Here is a 22628-nt window from a genome sequence, read left to right on the forward strand (position 1 = left end):
TTACCGATTTCCCAAAGAAAGCTCCATTATGAACGGTCCTTTCAGTGCATTCTAAAGCTCTAACAAACCACCTATGCAGATGTTCTTGCATGATCATCTCCATCCCACCAGGAGGAAGAGGCTGCCTGCACATAACAGCCATACAATTAAACCTCACAGACTAATAAGCACCTGGATCCCTGACCTGCCATATCCCATTAGTTATTCTGAGGCACCTGTCTGGAATTCTTTCCTTCTCAGTCACAGATTTATGTATCTGTGCTGTGCATCACCAGAAAAAAACTGTTTGATAAATTGCTATCTCCTGCTAAAGAAGGAGATTCTGCACTTTTCACTTTCTCTCACAACCAGCTTGTTTTGTCCAAATAAAAGTTTGTCAAAGTAACAAAAACAGGAAGAGAAAAGATGCAACAATTTGTTCTTTTTACTCAGAAACTAAGATACTAAGATTGCTTCAGTTTTAACACAAGAAAGGTGCTTAATTTATACCCACTGACATTCTACAGGATAACTCACAGGTAAAACAAATTTACTTGACATAAAAAAACTCAACACAAACCTTCAAAGGAGCCCAGAAAATTTCATTTTAAGCCTGATTTCTAATGTATGAAATGCCAATGCGAGAGATTAACATTATATTTTAAATATCCTTGTAAAAACAGTTGGAAATCTAATCTTCCCTACTGCTCAAGAAGTCAGACTGCTCTAATTTTGATACCAAAACTTATTGTGCCTCTGAATCCTAATTTCAGTGGAATGACAGCAGCCCTGATTACCCCATCTGAGCAACAGAGCATTAGGCTACTGCATTAGCAAATCAATTATAAATTCAGTTTTGAATATTTCAGCTGAAAACAAGGAAATATCCAGATTGTTTTAGCTGCATGTCATGCTGCTAAATCTGTTAAAATTATTATGAAGATAATAAAAGCGGTTATTTGGGACACCAACAACTAAATCTGCATGGGCATCTGCTGTCGTGGGAAGAGCTGTTTGGCTAGAGGGGATGGCACAGTTGAAAGCTGTGTCCCTGAGAGCTGTAGCTGTGGATACCACTGGGAGCACTTTTGAGAGTAGATCCAGTGTTTCAGAAATCCCCAAACCTTACAAGAAGTTTGCTATAAATAGCTGCCACTCCTTGGGAAGCCCGACCATCAGCTCTGGTATTGCATGTAGGAACACGTGATCCTGTTGCTGGTGTTGCAATATGTGAAGATCTTTGTATGTAACACAAACTTCATTACTCATGACTTACCCTTCCTCACCCACACAGGATCTCTCTCCCATTCACTTCAAGCTGAGTGGCCTGGAATTCCTCCCAGTACTCCCTATTCCCCTTGTGCCTCCTCAAACAGAACCCACTGAAAGAAGGGAGAATCCCGAAAGTCCAACTGCTGCTGAAGGAGTAGAAGTGTGGGAAGATACTGAACTGGTACATGGGTTCACAGTCATAAACTAACACCAGGGACAACTAAATGGTTGAATAACCATTATATAACTACAGTAGACAAGTCAAACAGCTCTGGGCTGGGATGGCAAACAGGCATTAACTCATTTCGTTGCCATCACCAGCACATCAGGCTTTTAAGCTTGATGAATCCACTCTCAGAACTGACTGAGCTGGCTCTAAGAGAAGGGCACCTGCTCCATCAGTCTTGCTGTGTCTGGATCAGTGTGACAGGAAGGTACATGTCCTCCAGGCTCATGAATGTGCCTGTCTGCAAAAGGAAAAAAAAAACAACCTAGAGGCTGCTAAAATAATGAGATGGAGAAAGTCCAAAGAATGAGCAGCAGGTTGCTGTCAATAATATCAAACTGCACCTCTCTGCATCTACCCAAACAAAACAGACCTTCCCAGCACTGAAAACCACAGTTTCATTTGCTATTCCAGGATGTTTGCTGGTAAACACGTCAATAGCATCCCCTCCTGCATTTGGCTCCCTGGGGTTTCTAACTCTATTAGACAGATTAGTTACAGGTTGAAAAGACTATGCTGTGCTACAACTGCCAAAAAAAGTGTGGTAAAAAACTGTTTTAATTTTTGTTTTTCAGCAAGACACAGCCCAGAGTATCTTTGCCTAGAGGCTTTTTTATACTTTAATTCTTATCTCTCCAGACAGGCATTTATTACCTCTCAACCTCTGCTGATAAATATATTCTAGTGCGGCAGATCATTATTAAATCTTGGGGAGTCCTGACAGATTCATAAAAGGTTTTATTGGATTTACTTTCAGAGAGATAAGCACAGATGACTAGCAAGCACCTTGTGATCTTGGTTTGGTCCCCTGGTCCAGGCCTACCTCTGTCACCAAGAGGAATGTTATTAGCAACCAGGGCAGCTTCAGACAGTGTTGTCATTCAGGACAACTTAAACATATAAATTAATGCCGTGTGTTAGATTTAGGTCAGGCTGTAAGTATTAAATTTCCATTTACTCTCTGTTGCTACACATCACAGTGCCACTGTCTGAGAAGGTGCGTGAAGCACTTCAGGACTGAGGAATGTGTCCCCTAGGACAAAAACCACCTTGTCCTCAAGAAGACATTGTCACACAAGAAAGAGGATGGCTTAGTTGAGGGTCAGTTACAGGTACTGGAGTCTTGTATTTGTGTCACCAGTTTCAGTCAACCAGAGAAAGTAAATTGTAGAAGCCCCTGCCCATTTCTGACCGTTAAAAAGGGATTTCCCCCCCTAATACTTTATTATTTTATACACAAAGCTATATTAAAAGAGGTATGCTGGCTCCATCAAGCACCAGAAGGTCAGAGAGCCTCAGTGCACTCTCAATACAACATTAATTTCATTCTTTGGAGTAGCACTGCCCTATGACTACATGACCGAGCACTAGTTTCTCCAAATCAGCATTTCTTCTGTGAAGAACAGGAAGTCACGAACACTAAATGCACCTCCCTTCCTAGAAACTAAAATCCAATCCCACTGGCATACACTGTGCTCGTCTCTCTCACCCCTATTTCCATGTGAGAAATGACAAAGTTACCTCAGTGCAGCCTCTAAAAGATACAAAATAACCAGAGCTGGTGTTGAGGCAAATAAGCTACAAACACTGAAGCGTTCTGGAATGATTAAACTTTCATTGAGTGCATGTGAGAGCAAAAACATTGTCTGCAAAGGAGACTGGGATAAGCGATCACCCATTGGAGTCACGAGGTCTTAAATGCCAAAAATCTGGTAAAATTTTGGTAATGAATGCCACTAAACCCTGTTTTCCACAAAAGGAGGCCTGTAGGGATGATTTTGAGCCACAGTTTCTATACACAGCACAACATCTACCTTTCAAATTACCCAGAACTTCTCTTCTTGCTTCTGCAGAACTGTATTTTTAAGCAACTGAGAGGAACCGTGGACAAGGAACAAGCAAACTGAACTGAACTGAACTCCTGCTGAAACCTCTATTCCTTGTAGTTGGGGCTTAACATCTCTGCCTTGCTGCTGCTTGAAATGCTTCACAAAGACATCAGCTGACTTTCCCAAGCACTTGCCAAGCCCCGTGTCTGGTTCCTCAGCCCAACTGAGCTGACACCTTTGCTTTCGCTCAGCACCACAGTTCAGTGCTGGGGCTTGTTTGATCCTACTGCAGTCCACACAGCCCACTCCTTTTTTTCTTCCCTTATTTTGAGACAGACATGTTAACTGGAGCATAAAATTTAGTTTTAAAATGTTTAAGTTATGCTTGTTAATGTTTAAAACAGTAACACGCACCTTCAAAGAACCACGAAGTGCACAAATCCAAGCTAACAAAGACAACCTGAAGTGTGGAACTTGCATATTCAAATTAATATTAATACTAGAGTTTCTTCCAGGCATCACTGTGTACTGCAGGTGGGCTTTAAGCACTGAATTTGTAGTTTGTAGAAAGCAAAACATTTTGGTACAACTACTGTCTCCTACCTATTGGGATGGATGAAATCTGAGAGTAGAGATCCAGCATTCGATTGCCATCTACATCTACCAGGTAGTTCCCTCTGCTCTCTTCATAATTGCAAAAGAAGTGCACAGCTTCTGCATTCTTCAAGGTGAAAACAAACAATTAGTGCTTTAAAAAGCAGCAGTGTGTAGGAAGGTGCAGCTAATGGTTATACAGCAAAATCTGATCAAAATACCTAATGCTAGAATAAAACGACACATTATATCCATTGCATGGCAATTAACTCTACAGCTGTTTTTATAAAGAGGAACTGTTAAAAGGGCAATCCTGTACTTTTTCTACAGAAATGAAACACAGATTTTGAGGTAATGCTCTTCTTAGGAAGGCAATATGTACTTAGGCTGATATATTTTTAATCTCAGTCTCAAATATATCTTGTTTTCATTGGCTACTTCGTAACAACTCAAAAGCTTTATATACATACAGTTTAAATAAGTATGTTGAAAGAAAAAGCACTGATGCCAAAAAATTATTCTGCAGTATTCAAAACATACTAAAAGAGATTTTATTCAGATGTGTAAATATACGACACATAATGTACTCAACATGGAAACCCAGTGTTTCCCCTTCTTTTTTTGGTACAAACATGTTTTGAAATCACAGTAGTAACATCCCCCCAAAACACAGAAAACTTGACAAATTACCTGAATGCCATTCAGCTTCTTCATTAATTCCTGTAGAAAAGCAAATGTCGAAGAGTTTCAGGTATGTAATTAGCAAATACTGGAGGAGAATATGTTTCTTTTTTACGATCCCATAAATCATATGCAAACCTTGCAGTCCTGTGTGCTTACCAGGCAACTCTACTTGCCACAGGAACTTTCATGGTGCATCTTGCAAATATTACAGTCAACACTATGAACTGTGGCATGCAGAGCTAAACGGCTGAAAACACAGTTTAACTGTAAATCTCCAAAGAGGGAAAGCTGCCTCTTCTATATTAATCAACTGAACTGAGAAGACAAGAGAGAAATCAGAAAATAAGAGAAGCCAAAGCCACACAGAAGTGATACTGGCACGTTGGTTCTAAAAAGACAGCTCCTTTCTATTAGAAACAACAACAAAAAAACCCACAAAAAACAAACCCCCACCACACACACAAATATTGACTCTGCCAGAGTAAAACAACATCCAGCAAATTGAAACTCTTGCTTCATTTCAAAACCAAAGCCTTATTTCACATCAGAAGCCAAATAAATTTCTATTTCAGCAGGAGCACAGGTGACCAAGCCTGATGGGAAGTTTTATCAAACTGATGCTCCTTTCAGTTTCTCCATATGGGAATTTGAGAGTTGAGATTCAGATCTGTCTCTCAGAGAGGGACATTTCATTCATAAGGTTTTTATTCTCAGCCTCCTGATGAAAGTGGGCGTAGACTTATGAAATTATGTTTATTCATGCCTAATAAAGGTTTAAAATGAAATCTGTTTTCTAGGAAGTCAGACACAGTGAAATAAAAAACAACAAACCAAGATACTGTACTTTGGGAACTTACTCTAGATCGTGGTCCAGGAACTTCTGTCTTCATCAGAGGTCCATCATAATCAAAATCCACATCAATTTTAGCTGCAGCTTGACTGATATACCTGTGTCCTATAAGAAATAATGGAAACCTGAGTACAGACCATATTTTCTGTGCTCTCCTCTTGGAAGATACATCCACACCTTACCTGACTGAGAACACTGGGCAGATGGGACGATTACATTGTGCTGTCTGAAGTGAACCAAATATCTCATCTTTGACAAGAAGTAAAACAAAACTAATACCAGTGAGGTGGTTTAAAAAAAAAATATCAAGGGAAATGACAAGGCAACCCCAGAGAAACAGGGGCAAATCCTCTGTAAAGCACTGGAGGACTGAGAGAACATCTGTTTCCATCTCTGTTGTTGAATCTGTCCATTATACCTTGCTATAAATGCCCCACTCCCACGCAGAGAGGGTTTGGTTGGCTACCAGTAATAACCAAAAAGCCTGATGGACTCCACAGGGAAAATCCAGTATGATGTTCTACAGTAGCTCAAAGCACACTGGGAAAGATTTGTCTCACAAAGGTAAATGTTTGTGTCTCACATGAAACCTGCATCTTGCAGTGCAGCTCTGAAATCTGGGCCCAGATCAGTGACAATTTTCCCTCTGATCCTGCCTCTGACCTGGCTGTTTATGCACATGTGTAATAACTGGGCAATCTTAATAAATCTGACACCTTAATGAAACCAAAAGTCAAAAATCTCCTGTGCTTCATCAAAACCAGGCTCTGCTTCCCTTTCTGAAGTAACTGTTTCAAAATGCAGGGTTTTGCAGACAAAATTCACATGACAGAGACAGCTCTGGTAGGCATATATTTGAAATATGTACTTATTCCATTAAGGGGATTACAGGATAATATGGGGATTGTACATTTGCAAAAAAGGAAGTACAGACTCCACAGCTCTACCAAGGTGACCAGCAAGAGACTATCAGCTTGCTCTGCACGCTGTGTTGAACTAAACCAACGTTCTTGGTAATTACATTTTTGTCATGGGGCACCTACAAGTGTCCACCCAGCACAATATCAACAAAAATTTGATCTTAACACGCTCAACTTGGGGGTATCACATTTGGACCAGAAGATGAGGGCATAACTTATTTTAATCTGTGACAGGCATTTTTAAGCTGGTGCTATCTGCATGGCCCAAAATGAGGATCCTTGGCAATCCCTGTCACTGGTGGAAAGCCCAGCTGCAGCTCAGAGCCCAGCTCACCCCTGCAGGTCACCAGCTCTTGCCTGGGGCATTTGGGGCAGCAGAGTCTGCAGTTGCCACTCACCAGCAGCCAGTTGTGCCAGGGCAGGGCTACCAGATGCTAAACCAGTAAAATGCACCCCAACTTGGCAGAGGTCCAGGCAGGGAGATGCCTGGGGAAGACAGGTCAGCACCCAGGCATGTGGGAAGCCCTGGGGTGCAGCAGGTGTGCCACCAGGGTGCCACCAGGAGCCCAGGCAGCACCAGCCCCTCCACACTTCCATCCACAACCACCTCTCAGTGCCAGAGCTCTGCTTCAGAAACGCACTAAAAAAGCTTTGTGTTTGGAAATAACAGTTGTCAAATAAACCCAATATTTATCAAGGAGAACAGAAGGTATCACGTGACACTGCTCAACAGGGCTCTGAGTGCAGCCCTTCAGCCAAAATTTCCCACAGCGAGTCGAGATGTTTGCCTCAGTTTGTGTCAGCCCAAGCTGAGACGTCTCAAGCAAGCCTGATTTTGAGAAACTACCTGGAAAATCACAGCCCTCTGAAAGCATCTCTAACTGAGCACTTAAAGCCACTGCTACTCTTGGGAAAACCTAGTCTGCAAAGATGATTATTCTCCCCAGCTTTTATTCTGAGTCCTTATATCTGGGATGCGTCAGTGCCTCTCTGCAAAGCTATTAATAGGTTTTGTTACAGCAACACCATTTTTGTGTCATTCTGTTTAGCATTCATGTAAATTGGAGGCTGCATGGCAACTGCTCCACTGAGGGGGAAAAACCTACTGCGTATAAAAGATCAAGGTCTCCACAGTTCACAGCCAATAAAGCTGCAGGTTTAGTGGACACACTGTGAAATTTAAAAGGGGCAAAGAGACCAAACTAACCCTTTTGTGCACTCAGTCCTTCCCTGATGGAGATCACAGCAAACCAGCTGCACACATTTCAGCTTCTCCTATGTCCTCTTCTCTCCCTTATCCCAAGCTCTGGGTGCTATTTCATATGACCAAGGGGAAAGCACCAGGAGACACAGAACACAGAGGACATTTGGGAGTCAACAGTAACAGGAAAGATATCGAAACACAGCAGCATAATTGGAATTGTTTGACACAGCTGCAAATGTAAGATAGGTGAGTGAGCTTTAACCTGCATGCACAAGCCTTCTCATCCTCCTCCTCCCCAGCCCTGCCTGGTGCTCTGCTGCCAGAGACCCTGTGGCACCACATCCCCTCCATTCCCCTCCCAGGGTTCTCCCATCCAGACCACACCACCTTCCTTAGTCCTTTCAACTGATTTCTCACAAAAAATGCACTTGTTTGGACAACGACTAAAGACTTCCTCTTCTGAAAACAGCCAAGCCACTCCTGCAAGTATGCAAGGCCCTGGCTGCCAGACTCTAAAGCCCAGGGAAATCAACTGATCATCACCTGGGAGGGGTGGGTGAAGTTTCCCCTTGTCTGCTTCCCTGAAGGGCAATCTGTGAATAACAGATGAGGATTCTGCATTAAACACAAATTCAATTATTTCTCTAAGCAAGTTTTATTGTGGATACTGCAAAGGGCACAATCTCCCCTACAGAAACAATCTACTCACAGAGCTGTGACAGCGAGGTAAATCAGAGTATATTTTACTCTTGCCCTAACTTGTTTAACAGCACAAGTCAAGAGGAGGTTGCTTCCATCAGCCAGGTTGTGTAACAAAGACCCAAACCAGTTAGCCTGCTTTGTAGATCATCATCATCATCAACATCATCATCTTTTAGCTACTGTTTATGCCACAGCCTCTTTTGCACATTTAGGTTGAATCAAATATCTGCTAAGGGCACATACAAAGTGAACTTTGCAGTGCAGTGTTGTTCACACTGGTATAGTTTGTGTCTGTCGACAGATGGGTTTTCATACACAGCAAAACTGGTCAAGTGAAACTAAAACATACAGGTCTTCCTAAAAGAAGGGTTGATTTAAAGATAATTTTTATCAAATTACTAAAGTTGGTCAATTTGTGAGGTATTATTTTTTAAAACAAAGGCTTCAGGAGCAGCTTATCCAAACCACAATCATTTTCAGTAAGTCTGTGAACGAGATCCACCTAAAAACCAAGCAATACAGGTGGCAGGTTTTGTTGCACTTGCCTGCTAGCTCCTAAAGCACATGACATGTCATCAGGCTCTACAGACAAGCAATTTCTAGGCTGATTCACTGATACAAATTTAATTTCCAATACTGAAGAATACAGGCTAGAATAAAACCCTCAAAAAACCCAAAACCTCAACATACTAACAAAGCCTTTGATAGCAAAAGCTAAAACCAAAGTAGAGTCAATCCTCAAACTTTTTATTTTTTAATGAAGCTCTCTTCCCTTTGAAAGTATAATAATTGATTGGCACAAACTCACACACTTTCCAGCAAGGTCAGGGGATGTATTTGAAACAGCCCACTTCACTGCTTATCAGATATGCACACTCTTTCACAGGTTTGTTTAAAAATAAACAAAACAACTCAAATTTTAAGAGCAATTCAGAACACGGTTACCCTGTTTCCCCCTACTTTAACTCTTTTTTTTCTTGTCCTAATCTCATTCAACTAAGCTGGTACTCTGATCAGAAATTGTCATGTGTAACTGGAAAGCTCCTATGGAGCTCAGTCTGTGCCAATGACAGCATCACTGAGCTTTCCTCAGCTAAGGGCACCTCAACAGCACCAGCACAAACTCTCTTACTGCCACATGGCCCAAGGCTCTTGCAGCCTAATGCTTCTTGGTGCTCAGGGACCTGTCCAAAGGCTCGTGATAACAAAAGGAAAGGGAGCACGGCAGTTTTGACCAGCAAAGGACTCAGCTGAACGCTGCAGTTTACCCAGCAGAGAGGGATGGCTCCGGCACTGCTCCCCTTCAATCAGCCCATTTCACCACAGCCTCACAGCCTGCCCTTGTTCCACAGGCAAAACTGGGAGCTCAGGCTGCTCTCAAAAGGCACCAACATCAGAGTCCTGCTGAGAGACAGCCTGGCCACCCCCTGCACTCCAGGATCTCCAGGTTTTGGCATCCCATGCTCTGGATCCCCTGCAATGCTTTGTCCTCCAGGCCCTGAGTAACAGCAGGACACGAGTGCTGCCTCTTGCTTCCCTGCACACAGCACAGCTCTGGGACACGGCCCCTCTCTCCTGCAAAGGCTTTTCCAAGCACTTGGACATGGTGATGGATGGCTGCATCAATACCTGCTTTGTCTTGCCTGGAGGAGGATTTCAGGCCATGCTCTGTCTCTCTTGCTTCCCTCCAGCCCAAGCATCAGTATTGAAGCCTCCTAATGATGCAAGTAAATGCAAATAAATCAGGTCACTCACTGTAGTGTTTCATCCCCGGGGAAACTGCAGTGGGCTCTGCTCAGCTGGCATTTTTCTCTTGAAGGTACTCAATGTACTTTATAGCTCAGCCCAAATTTTTCCTGTTTGACTTTTTAATATCAACTTAGCCTGCAACAGAAACCCTAAAGATACTCTGTAAGTCAGGCTACTCCAGTTTGATATTTAGGGCACATCAGGTCTGGGTTTTGATCGCTGCACTTCACCTCTCCGAAACAGAGCAGGGATGGGACAGACAAAAACTGAGATTCTTACTATGTCTAAGCAAGGTATTTTCAAGAACTGAGAATCCCTTGTGGCTGGTCCTTCAGTGAACTGACACAATTAACTTTGTAATAAAAGGTAATTCACTGACCTTCTGTTGAGATCTGATCAAACTCCCATAGAAAAAAGGTTTCTTGTGTTATATTTTAAGAACAGGATCAAATAATATGACCTCAGCTCTCATCTTAATAGTGTGTGGAGCTAATGGGCTCCAACCAGGTGTTCTCTGAAGAAGTATGAGGAAAGCTCTTAAATTACATTTAGCTAACATGACCAAGAACAGCACCCTTTTTCCCCTGGTAAACAAAGCTGTCTCTTCTCATCACGGCAAAAGTCAAAACACTTTGGTACTGTTCATGAACCTAATTATCAGAGAAACATTGGCTGAACAATTGGCAGGGAAATTTTGGCCCATCCCATTTAAAGAAGTTGGGTACAATAAGTGAAATTCTACTTTTCTTGTTTCTTGCAGACTTCTCAAAGCTCCGTGCAACACTTTCTGAACACTTGAGTAACATCAGCAAAATTATCACATCCTTCCTTCTCATCTAACAGGATGTCTTCATTTGCTTGCAGACAGAAAAGCTCATTTCCCAGCTTCTCTTCCCCATGCTGCCCCCATCCCTCACCAGGTGTCTCGGCAATTTTAACAAAGTACCACATTGCTATAGCAACATAATGAATATAAGTGCACCCTGCTGATTTGGTGGTGTTGGTAATCACAGAGCACCAGTCTGGGCTAAGGACAAGACTTACAATCAATGCAGGGATAGAAAAAGCTTAAACCTCTGATGTGTTTGACCACAAATAATGCTCACATAAACACAGTTCCTGAGTGTACAACAACTGGATATTACCCGGGAGAAACTCCAGTGGGGGCACAGGAATTACACTGGTGGAATTAACAGAAGGGCCTATGCCAGGGGGAAAGACAGAAGAGAGGTGAAAATCCACGCTGGCACACTAGATCTCTCAAATGGGAACGTCCTGCTGTGAAGGGGTGTAGAAGGGAAGCTCTGCAGGGCCCCAAGGAGGCACATTCCATGTGCCATAGCACTGCTGCCCCGTGCGAGTGCAGACAGGCACTCTCCCTTGCGTGCCTTCAACTTCTCCTCCACAGTGTCTGTCAAACCACCTTCCAGACAGAAGTTTTAGAGCAGGGAGGCCCTGACAGCCAGAAGTAGGAGGACTGTGATTTCCCCTCGAGTCCTCTTTTAGGTGTTACAAGTAGAATCTGTTACTAACAGATCTTTAAAGGAAATGGCAAAAGGCCAGGCTAGCTAGAGATGTTTGGGAAATGAGCATTGCTATTGCATAACACTGTGAAAACTGAGATTGCTATTTACAGAGTGCTTAGGCTGTAAGATCAGAAGCTTTTCCACAGGAGATTGTCTGTGTTTCAGCACTCCCACATACACACTGAAGATTTTATTGGAACAGGGTTCTCCTAAAATGAAGAAAAAAGCAATACCACACAGGCTGTGAAGAAGTGAAAGTTCCTCTAAGAAAGAACAAGAATAGTTCCCCCTCCCCATCACAGCATAATGCTAAATTAACTCCTCAGCAGAGTTACAGGAGCATCCAACTGCTGGTCTTCTCGCAGTTCTTGTGATTTGAACCAGTCATAATATCCTTCCTTTTTCACAGCAAAACAGACCAGACAGAATAACAGCTATGAGAGCTCATCAGGACACCTCTGGAGATGAACAACCAACAAGGAACACCCAGGGGGAAAAACAGCCAGCACTTCCACAGCCAACTTTTGTGGCACAGAAGGAACAAGAAAACTAAACAGGAACATCAAAGGCCTCACATTTACTCAAGGAACTCAGAACTGAGGTCCAAACTTGGACTCTGCCTTGTAGCAGAGCCTCCTTCCAGCAACATTTTTATATATCTCAGCTTTTCGTGAAAGCATTTGATCAGACAGAGAAGCAAAGATTCCTCAGTCCAGCAGGAAAGGTTGCACTCCAGAGTCATCAAGGGCCAGTTCCCAGGGCAGGAGCTGAAGGTGACCTCAAACTGATCTCTACAACCCAGGGAAGGGGACTGTTCTCTGCTTCTCCCACACCTCTCTCACACAAATCCAGGCTGTTCTCTCTGATTTCCTAGGGAGACTCCCAATGTAAAGACTGAACACAAAAAGTAAAAAGTCTTAGCAAGGATTAATACTGGAGACAAAAGTGGGACTGAGAATAAACCCTTCTCATGGCTTTGCTGCCTCTTTGTGATAACTGTGCTGGGGAAAAGTCAGTAACCAATGTGAGCATCTCCCAGACTTTACTGCAGCACACCTGTGTGATAAACATTATTATCCTCTGCAGAGAGATGGGAAACAGGCTGAGATAGGCGAGGTACAGCCTCAACAAGTGCTAGTCCACTTAGGGCAGAGTGCAGAGAACCTGGTGGAGAAAAAGTGGACCTATAAGGAAGGACTGAAATAGTATTTAGACCAGCTGAGAGAAAAGTATGAGACCTTGGGGGAGGTGATAGTTGTCAAATACGTAAAAGGTTGCTGCCGAGAAAAACAAACATTCCACCCTCCAGGTCCTTTGAGGGCAGGACAAATAGTAAAGATTTGATTTTTTTCCCCGCTGTTTTGAAACTTGGACTAAATACTAGAAAAAAAATCTAAAGGTAAGGTCAGCTCAGAGATTGCCTGAAGAAGCTGCAGAACAAATCAGCATCCTGGAAGGGCATGGGTGTGCACTAATGCAAACTGATGCTACCTTCAGGCAGCAGTCTGAACTTTTGGCATGCTTTTCAGTGCAAGATTCCAAGATTAATTCAATCTCTTTGGGTATTCACAGGACACTGAACTAGATCTCTGGAGCCCCAGTCTGAGCTTATAGCTTTGGTACGGCCTTGCCAGCCCACAACCAACTGCATTGTCACCTGCCTCCAAAGCATGGAACCAGAACAGCTTTCCTGCTACAGTGGCCCAGCAGATAAAACCTGAGCTGGCACAAAGGGAATAAATATTTAAATTCACACTACCGGTTTTGATCAACTTGCAGCACACCAGGTTGACAGGAGCAGCACAACCCAAGGCAGTTGGGATGTAATGCCAAGGTACATCCACATTTCTCCATCATCAGTCACCTCTTCCAGATCTGCCTGGCTGATACCCACAGGCAGCACTGTCCAGGAGACTTTGTAAGAAAAGATTAGGCTGGTTACTCATTCTGTTGTCATTCTGCACCCTTCAAATTCTAGTGAACTTTATCTTCGAGGGCAAACTATCAAGCAGATCAAACAGATAAGGAAAGGAAAACAAAACCATACCTGGTTAAAGCTTAGTTTCAAGGAAGGCATAAGGACTCCAAATACTTACAGGCTTCACATTTTTGGTAAGATTTAAGCTCCATATTACTTTCATATGCTTTATTTAGGTTTTATATTTTGATCAACTTAAATGATTTCCATTTTCCCTTTTCCAGTTTGCTTGGCAGAGGTTAGCATGGTGTGAGTAATGAAAACACTACAAGTAATGGTTAAGTAAAAAAGGTTCTCCAACCAAAGAAACAGTCAAGGATGAAAAAATCTCTCAGTGTCAATAGATTTACTGTAGATTCAAGATGAACAGGATTATTTGCTTAATGCACACACACAACTGAAACATGACAGCCTACAGACACAAAGACTTCTACCAAGAGGCAATCTATTCCCTCCTCCTCTCCATATCCATCACCCCTTTGCAAACCCTGTCATTTCAGTACCCACCCACACACAAAAAAGATCAGTCCCAATGGCACCGCAGGATTTTTGTGGGAGTAATGTACAAATCCCTTTTTTAGTCAGTAAAGCGCTGAACTTGAGTGCTCAAAATACCTGGGAGGCGAGCACTCCGGAGCAGAGAGCTCCGGGATGCCACACCCTCAGCACTTCCCTAAAAGCCCAGCAGAACGCAGGGGCACTGCAACCTCAGCTCAGGACCGCCAGGAAAACAGCCTGAAGCTCCAGTTTTTGCTACAGGAGTCAGAGCCTTGTGCCGATTCTGTCAGCCAGGAATGTCACAGGACACAGTTCCTTCTGGTGAGGGGCTCTCCTCTTGCTCTCTCTAATCCTGTAGAGATTAGATCTTTTCTAATCTCTGGTCACACACACAAAGTATTCCACCCCAAAGGCTGAACGTCTCTTAGTCTGCAGCAAGGTCCCCTACTTTTTTCTTCAGTATTTTAGCAGGCTTTCCCACTTAGAAGTTTTCTGAAAGCAAGGACAAATTACCGAAGCCTGGAGCTGCTTTCCTTTCTTGTTGAAGATCTTACACACCCTTTCATTGCACCGCTGAGAAAGGAAGAGTGAGTTAGTGCCTCTGCCCTCCACTGACCTCCCCGTCTTTGTGCTTGGGAAGCAGCACAGAAGTGTGCAAGACACTGGGAGGAACAGGCAGCTGTTAAGTGATGCTGAGATGAGAGATTAGCTCAGAGGACTGACAGCTAATGAGGCCTGGTTGCTGCAAGCACTTTCCATTGCCCACAATCGACCAAACGATCCCTGCTCCAGCCCAGTGTGGGTGATCAGTGCGTCACTCCCACAAATAGAAGCACATCCTGCACTGATACACTGACCTAATATTTTCTAATAGTGACAAGAGCAGACTTGGCGTTCTTTAGCCAAAGGTTAGTTGCTCCCCAAAGTGTATTATTTGAAAGGAAATCAATGGTGTTTAAGTTTCTGAGCAAATGGAAGGGTGTGCTTGCCTGGCAGTGGCAGAAGGAGCACAATAGCACTGCAGAAGTAGAGAGGGAGGACAGGACAAACACTACTATTTACTCGGTCACAGGAAAAGCCATTCAGCCATTCTGTATTCAGTGTGAGAGCACATGAAATGGATGCCAGATCTTAAGACTCCACACTGCTTTGTCTGACAAAGTCAACAGAAACTTAGTTTTTATATCTATTTCACGGAGATTGCAGTTTAATATACACATATATACAATAAATTACAAGGGGGGGCCAAGCAAGAACTTGCTGTTCACCTCAGAGAAAGTAGTTTGATGCTGTGTGGCAGGTTTTTATTTCACACTAGAGCTCACTCCAGGCAGAAACACATAACCCCAGTGAGGGCCACCTCTTCATGCCAGTCACATAAAACCTCTCCACAAGGGAAGACAGGCAGGGTCATGCTACATAGCACAAAGAAAAAAACCAGCTCATTTTGATGGGTAATTGTTTCACCACGTAGTGTCACAAAGTAAAAGCAGAGTTCCAAAGGCTGAAGAGCTTTACTTCAATTAGCAGGTTTGCAGTGCAAATTATTAACTTAATAAGTTCTTGTTTGCAGAATGAAAAAAAAATCAAACAAATCCACAGCACCTTTGTGATCCACTTTGGACTACAATTGCATCATTAGCTGAGATGCAGAACATCATATTCTCCAAGTCTTGACAGACTCAACACCAAGGGACAAACCCCAGCAATATTCAAACTGGAATTTTGTCTACCAGCATAAAATTAACGTTTACCAAACACAAACCAGGAAAATACAAACACTTACCAAATACAAGCAGTCTGGAGTTTTGCTGCAGACAACAGGTCAGCTGTCGACTAAGCAACATCGATGCCATTTTAGCTTTTCTTTACTCAAAAAGACTCAATCTTGGGAGATTTCTTTCCAAGTCGATGATCTGAAATAAAAAAAGAAAAGCAAACACTTATTCATGTGCTTATGGATGCAGCCATTATTACTGTGCTATTCATTTCAATTCCCCCTTTCACTAATTTCAGTCCAAAGACACCAAGAGCAGGCTGTGATGGATTAATGCTGACATTCAGAGCAGTCTCAGGATTGAGCTCCAAGTCTGATGCTTGGCTTGGTCTTGCTGACTTCCAAATGACTTCTAGGCTAAAGCTGTATCTTCCAGCTTCAGCAGGGCCAGGGAGTAAAGAACAGTACCTATTTTCCCTTGCTCTTCCTCTCTGTTTTCTCTGTGTATGTAGACTGCACTGAACTTTCAAAAAATTGTTTCCAGTCAGTCTCTCAAGCCAAAGCTGGTTTTTCAATTCGATTTAAGTTTATGAAAAAAATCGCATCTAATACAAAAGACAGCAGGACAAGCATTAGGAAATAAAAGAAAATCAATCCCCTGAAAAACCAGTTTTTACCAATTAATCACATCTCCGTGAAGAAAGACTGTGAGAGTTGGGATTGTTTAGCCTGAGGAAGGCTCAGGTTGCATCCCATCAATGTGTAATAAGCTCCTGATGGGAGGGAGTAGAGAAGGAGCCAGGGTCTTCTCAGTGGTGTCCAGTGACGGGATTAGAGGCAATGGGCACAACCTGAAACACTGTGAGCTCCATCTAAACACAGGAAAACCCTGGAGAGGTCGCCCAGAGAGGGCGTGGAATCACCATGCTTTGAGATGTTCACAGCCCAAGTGGACGTGGTCCAGAGCAGCCTGCTGGAGGTGGTGCTGCTTGAGCAGAGGGCTGGAGCAGATGATCCCCTCAGCCTCAACTGTTCTGTGATCCTACCTCAGCTAGTTACATATAAATAACCTTGGAAAATCAAGTAGCATGAATGGTAACACTACTCCCTTTTTCGCTTTGGATCACCTCTGCAGAAAATCTGACTGGAAGTCATAAATAAACAGGTCATTGAATTATTATCCAGGATACAGGTTAAATTCAAACTCTACACTTATCAGCACGGCCCCCTGTGTTCTAAGCATGACACCAGAGCCCTCTGCCCAGCATTTTCATCTTGCTGGGTGTCCCCCTGCTCCCAGTGGGTGCAGACCATCCAGCAGCAGTGGACCGAGGCCTGCAGTCCAAACAAAGTGCCACTGTTATCCACAAACCTCCTGGAAAGAACTCTATTTAACACATACATTCTAAGAGTATTGGAGCTGATCTGCCAGCAGAAAGATCACAGCTTACTGCTCTTATATCAGTTCTTGGTCATCAATAAAACATGTCAGCAGATGTTCATGACTAGATGCAGAGACGCATCTGATAGGAAGTATCTCTTATCCAGCACTAAAATATCAGAAATTTAATTTCTGTATTGTCTTTAGGCAAGATACTATTTGTTCGCCTTCACACTTCAGCTTTTTCAAAATAGATAAAAGAAAACAGAAAACTTCTTGCCTACATAAACATAGGGAGCTATTAATACTTAAAAACAACTCCCTGTGCCTTTCCAGACAATTGACATAGCACTTGGTTTCACTTAGTTAGCTCTGAGTTCAAGTTAAAATTCAAGGTATTTTGAAATGTGCCAAGGTGAACACACACTTGCACAACACTTGTCCTTATGCTGAAAAAGCTGGATTCGCTTCCTAAGGCTTTGGGTCAGACGTGTAGGGGAAACTAGTTAATTTTTTCAGAAAAGAGTAACTTCACTTGTAAGACAAAATTTATTTAATTCTTTCATTATTTTTTGTCTCTCAGCTTCTTTCTTTAGTTGTGCTAACTTTTGCATAATAAATGTGTAAAGAAATGGCCCAACATCACAGGTTTCTAATCTCATGACCATCCTCTGGCAAAACCCAAATGCCAGTGTAAGTGAGAAAAAGCTGTTAAAGGGTGAATCAGCCCAGCACCTCTCTCAACAGTTAACCACCCTGAATGATGTCCTCTGTTCAGAGCTATTTATCTGATATCTGCAATCTCCAATTCCCTCCTTAAGTTATTCTTCAAAGTATGACTTTTTAAGAGTCTTTAGGAGTCTGTTAAAATCTAAGATGAACACAGTTCACAAAAGGAGCAGTGCAAATGTACTTAGCGACCCACTTCCTTGTTCTCACTCCCTTCAGTCATCTCCCGTGGGGGTTCTGCTGCCCACTGCCCAGCCTTCCTTTTCACAATGATGAGATGCCTCTTCACAAACAAATCAAACAAACCTTCCAGTCACTCTACAGGGTTGTGCTCACCAGTGTCCAGGTTTCCCTTTGGCAGTACCTTCTCTTCCTTCCCCAGGTGAGCCATGTCCATGTCTTTACTCCCAGAATGTTATTTACCTTTTACTTATATTTCCTGTTTATCTTAAATTCTCTAATAGTTAAACTACAGTATTCATTAGAGGCTGAAAAATATAATTGGAAATGATACTGGCTTTCTGAACACTCACAGGAAAAAAAATTATTGCAAGAGGTAGCTTAGCCCTAATTTTCCTTGACAGTTGTTATATAAAAGGTGTTATCATTTTCTAGTCCAGAGTCAGAATAAATCATGTAATATCACATGTGAGTATAACTAAACTCAACGTCTTTTCCATCTCCATTAAGCACACAAACTCTCACAGGGGGATCAGCTGATGAGATTGGTATCTTTGTCTAAGCATGCATTATTTGGTTATCACAATAACCAATTGAATTTTGCCTCCATAGCCCATCTCCTGATCAATTCCCACCGGCCCAGCCTGTTCCAGCACTGCAAGCAGCAGAGGCACAGTTTGCAAGCCAGCAGAAATCAGCTCTGCACGTGTCAAAACTGCAGCAATGCCACGCTCCAGCACCACTGCTGCTCCGGAGCCACTGCGGGCAGCTCCAGATCCCTCCATATCCAGGCAAAATACAGCCACCAGCTCCACACATCCGACTGGGAAGGGGGTGTGAAGGACCTCAAAGAAGTGAGACCCTTCAAAAAGAATATTCATAAGTCTTCTCTAAATATTTTTCCTCTAATGGCAGCTGCCTGAGCTGGAGAAGGCCATTGGTACAGATGACTGTACAGAACATCTATTCTGAAGTGAATGCTCAGTACCTTAATTTGTAAACAAATTTGCATATATTTTGTACATAATTTTGCATTACATAAACGCATTCATTGGCAAACACAGTTTAAGTCACAGTCACATTCTTCTAGCAAAAAAAGAATTATTTTCAGAGAGGGAGCTCAGTCCAGCCTATCAAGCACATGAAACATAAGGATATGTGGATTTTTTAAATGCACAATGTAGGATTGGATATATTTTTTTAAACAGCAGCCCTTAAATTTCTATACCGAGTGATTATTTCTGACAGATAAAACTAGTTCTAGGAACGACAACAGCCATTCAGCAGCAGCAGCATACTGTGAACATATTGTTTTTGTGAGTGAGCAAGATTGTGTTTCTTGGGGGAAAATCTGGAAAAATTAAAAAAAAAAGAGGGGCTTGATCCAGATACCAGAGTGCAAATACACAGACTCGGAGTTTGTGCAGCAATCTCGCTCTCTAGAAGAGAAGCTAATGCAGCATGACGTCCGTGTTCCAGGCTGCAGCTTGCAGAGACTTGCCTGGGAAAGGGTCCTTGGATGGATGCAAAGGTAAAGGCAAACAGAGACATGGATGGATGCAAAGGTGAAGGTAAATGGAGACAGGGCAAGACAGGGAGGAGAAGTCAGCTCTGCAGATTTGTGTCTCTTTCTTGGCACTCATGCCAAAGACACAGGAGCCTGTTTGAAATTCATGGGGGCACATTCATCTGTTCCTCAGCTGCTCCAAACCCATTTACCAGGAACAATTAAGCCGTTTGGAAACAGCAGCACAAGCTGCACAGGGCAATTACTGCACAAGGCTACACAAAGTGGGTTCGGGGAGCAGGGAGCTAAAGGCAAATTCCTTCCTTTTTCTACCGTTTTCCTTTGCTTGACTTTTCTAGGATGCACAGCGAGGATATCATCGTGCTACGCGTTAATTGTTGTGAAATTTAAAACATATCTAACTATCTCCTAGTCCCGTTTGCTTGGATCTATCTGGATGTGAACCAGCACAAGGCTGCCTCGCGTTGTGAGCTGAGCAAGGGCTGCTTGAGGGTGCAGGGGCTCTGCTGTCGTGCAGCAGTGGAGGACACATCCCCTCTCTCGGGGGCCCACGGCAGCATCAGCACTGTGCCTGAATGCAAACCCACCCTTTCCACACCCAGCCTGCCCTGGCATCCCCGAGGTGAGCTGCCACAGACAGTTTGCAAGGAGGGTGTCTCTGGAAGAGGTGAGAAAGCTCTTCAGTTCACAGCTCAGCGTGCTTTGACACTGCACTTTTTGCATCTGTCTATTAACAGTGTAAGAAACTGCAAATTGAGAGATCAAGTCAGCTGTGGTTCCTGTGACTAGACCAAAAAGACTGTGTTGAAAAGTCTGGCAGTACTCAGATAACTGGGCTGGGATTGTTAAAGAGGGGCAAGTCTCCTGATTTGCAGTGTCCATGAACAAGCAACTTTAATGACTTAAGTAATGTAGTTCAAGTATTTTACTTCTAAAAACAGCTCAAGGAGATCCCAGAGTCTGAAACAGCCCCATAATGTCACAAAGAAATATGAGTGAGGTGGAAGATGGTCTAGGCTGTCATGCATTACACAACCATGTTCCTCCTTAGACCGCATTTGAGGAAGAATAGGGCAATGTAATGTCATCAGGGTATCTGCACAAAAAGACCCAATATGTGCAGCACTCACTGCTTGAAAACACACCACCCCACCCTACTTGGGGAGACAGGGAATGTCCACATCCAACAGATCAAAGTAGGAAAAAATTGAATGAGTTCACCAGCTGTTATTGACAGAGCACAGGGTGACACTAGAAATCCTGACTTACTGCTTCAGCCAATTAAATGTAGTAAACAACAACATAAATAAAGAGGCCTGCCTGCATGTTGATTGTTTAATTGCAATTCACTTGGTCCCAGGAGCAGAGTTAAGAGTTCAATATACACTATACAGTTATGAAAGCCTGAGGGCACACAATGAAACACAACAGGTCCTTTTACTTCAGAGCTTTTTTTCCAAGGTATAGTTCTGAAACAAGTTCGAATTAGCTCATAACAGCATTTGCAGGAGAAGTTTGTAAGAGTAACACCAACAATTTCTAGTCATAGACCAAAGCTATCTCAAATCATCAAGGGAATAGAAAAGTCCTGTTAAGAGGGAGTTGCGAGAAAATTTACATCTAGTATTTATATAAGGTTGGCATTAGATTTTCCATTTAGTATCTATACCAACCCAGCACAAACCAGAGCTGAAACCTTCTTCAAGAAGGCTTCAAGAAGAGCAGTACCTGGCACCACCATCCTAAGAGGGCACAGAAAACAGAAAAAAAGCTGCTTTTCCCCCACCTTGGTCAACCACAGGCCCCAGCCTGGCGAGCCTGTGGTTGCAGAGCACAGCTCACCAAGGAACACCAGCAACGACACAACAGCAGGGACCTGCAGATGGAAACATGGATCTACCACCAAAATGAATTTGCAAAAAACCCACACACTTCACAAGCTGACAGGCTGCTTATGCCTCTAATAATCTTAATGGCTTTGTGTAGAACAGGATGTAATTGGAAACTCCATGATTGTACTTAAGTTGTCAAGGACACGGTTGTCATAGTTACAAGTAAAGCTCAAGAGTTGGTTATTCAGGGTTGCCTATTTATTTGTTGACACCAACAGATTTGGACACTCCCACTAGTCTTCAGAAGAATAGAAATAGGAGATTGGTTTTGTCCTTCAAGTCTTGACAAAACAGTGAATATTGCACACAAAAGCATAATAAACTGGTGTTTTTTTGCACAGCTCCCTTCTCTCACTCCACATGCAGCTGGCATACCAGTCAGTCTGCTCTGAACACTGCAGCATAAACCTAAAACAAGATGTACCTGTTTAGCAAAGAAAACCTTACACCTACAGCTTGTTAGTAGTGTCCAGGATCCATCACAACACAGCAGTCCCTACCTGCCTCATGGGACCTGCAATCAGGTCAGGGCTGAACCAACAGCAAAGCCAGAACACAAACCTTCAGTCCTTCCATCAAGTTTTAAAACTTATTTGCAGTCAGAAGTGTCAAACATTCATGTGTCCCCTAGGCAGGGTTTGGTGGTTGGATATGAATATATGTTTTTCTTTTTTCTAAACCAAAGAAAAACCCCCAAACCAACCAAAGAACAAAAATCTTTCTGCTGTTGTCCCCCTTTTCGCTTTCTCCAACAAATATTTGGCCAAGGAAAGACTCCTGGTCCATAAATCAATGAATATAAACAGGTGGGAATGTTGTGATTGTGGTACACTAGGATTCAGGTGACCCACTAAACTTTTGAGCAGCTCATTTATGATTCAAGAACAATTGGAACAGCTAAGATGGGATGAGATGTGCCTACGACTTCCCAGTAAAAGAAATACATTGTCTCAGGAAAATAAAAAATTGGATCGAAAAGGCATCTGTTAGAAACTGGGCAAGTTCCAAATGCAAAGCCAAAAATACCTACATAAATAGCATAGTTGTACATAAATGCTGGTAAAAAAAACAAGCACAACTGAACTTATGTTAGCTTAAAAATTCTAAATTTTTCAAAGTAATTTCTTAATAGTTTCCCCTGAAAAAACCTGCACTTTGGTATTTCAGTGAACTTTACCAGTGAGCTACAC

The 22628-nt window shown here is 42.8% G+C and overlaps 1 protein-coding gene across 2 annotated transcripts in view; it reads right to left on the minus strand.

Moving 5' to 3' along the window:
* The window catches only part of ABAT (4-aminobutyrate aminotransferase), a 52442-nt gene that overhangs the window by 14609 nt on the left and 15205 nt on the right, over positions 1-22628 (minus strand). For both annotated transcript variants that reach the window (XM_027886161.1, XM_027886162.1), the window contains exons 2-5: positions 15798-15927; positions 5442-5539; positions 4591-4620; positions 3910-4027 (exon numbers count right to left, since the gene is read on the minus strand). In XM_027886161.1, the coding sequence (XP_027741962.1) occupies positions 3910-4027; positions 4591-4620; positions 5442-5539; positions 15798-15867 (316 nt within the window). In that variant the 5' untranslated portion in view covers positions 15868-15927. The remainder of the gene's footprint in view (positions 1-3909; positions 4028-4590; positions 4621-5441; positions 5540-15797; positions 15928-22628) is intronic.

The sequence above is a fragment of the Empidonax traillii genome, unplaced genomic scaffold (genome assembly GCF_003031625.1).
Source record: "Empidonax traillii isolate 1590-97213 ecotype Southwest subspecies unplaced genomic scaffold, ASM303162v1 scaffold180:size851510, whole genome shotgun sequence".
Lineage (NCBI taxonomy): Eukaryota > Metazoa > Chordata > Aves > Passeriformes > Tyrannidae > Empidonax > Empidonax traillii.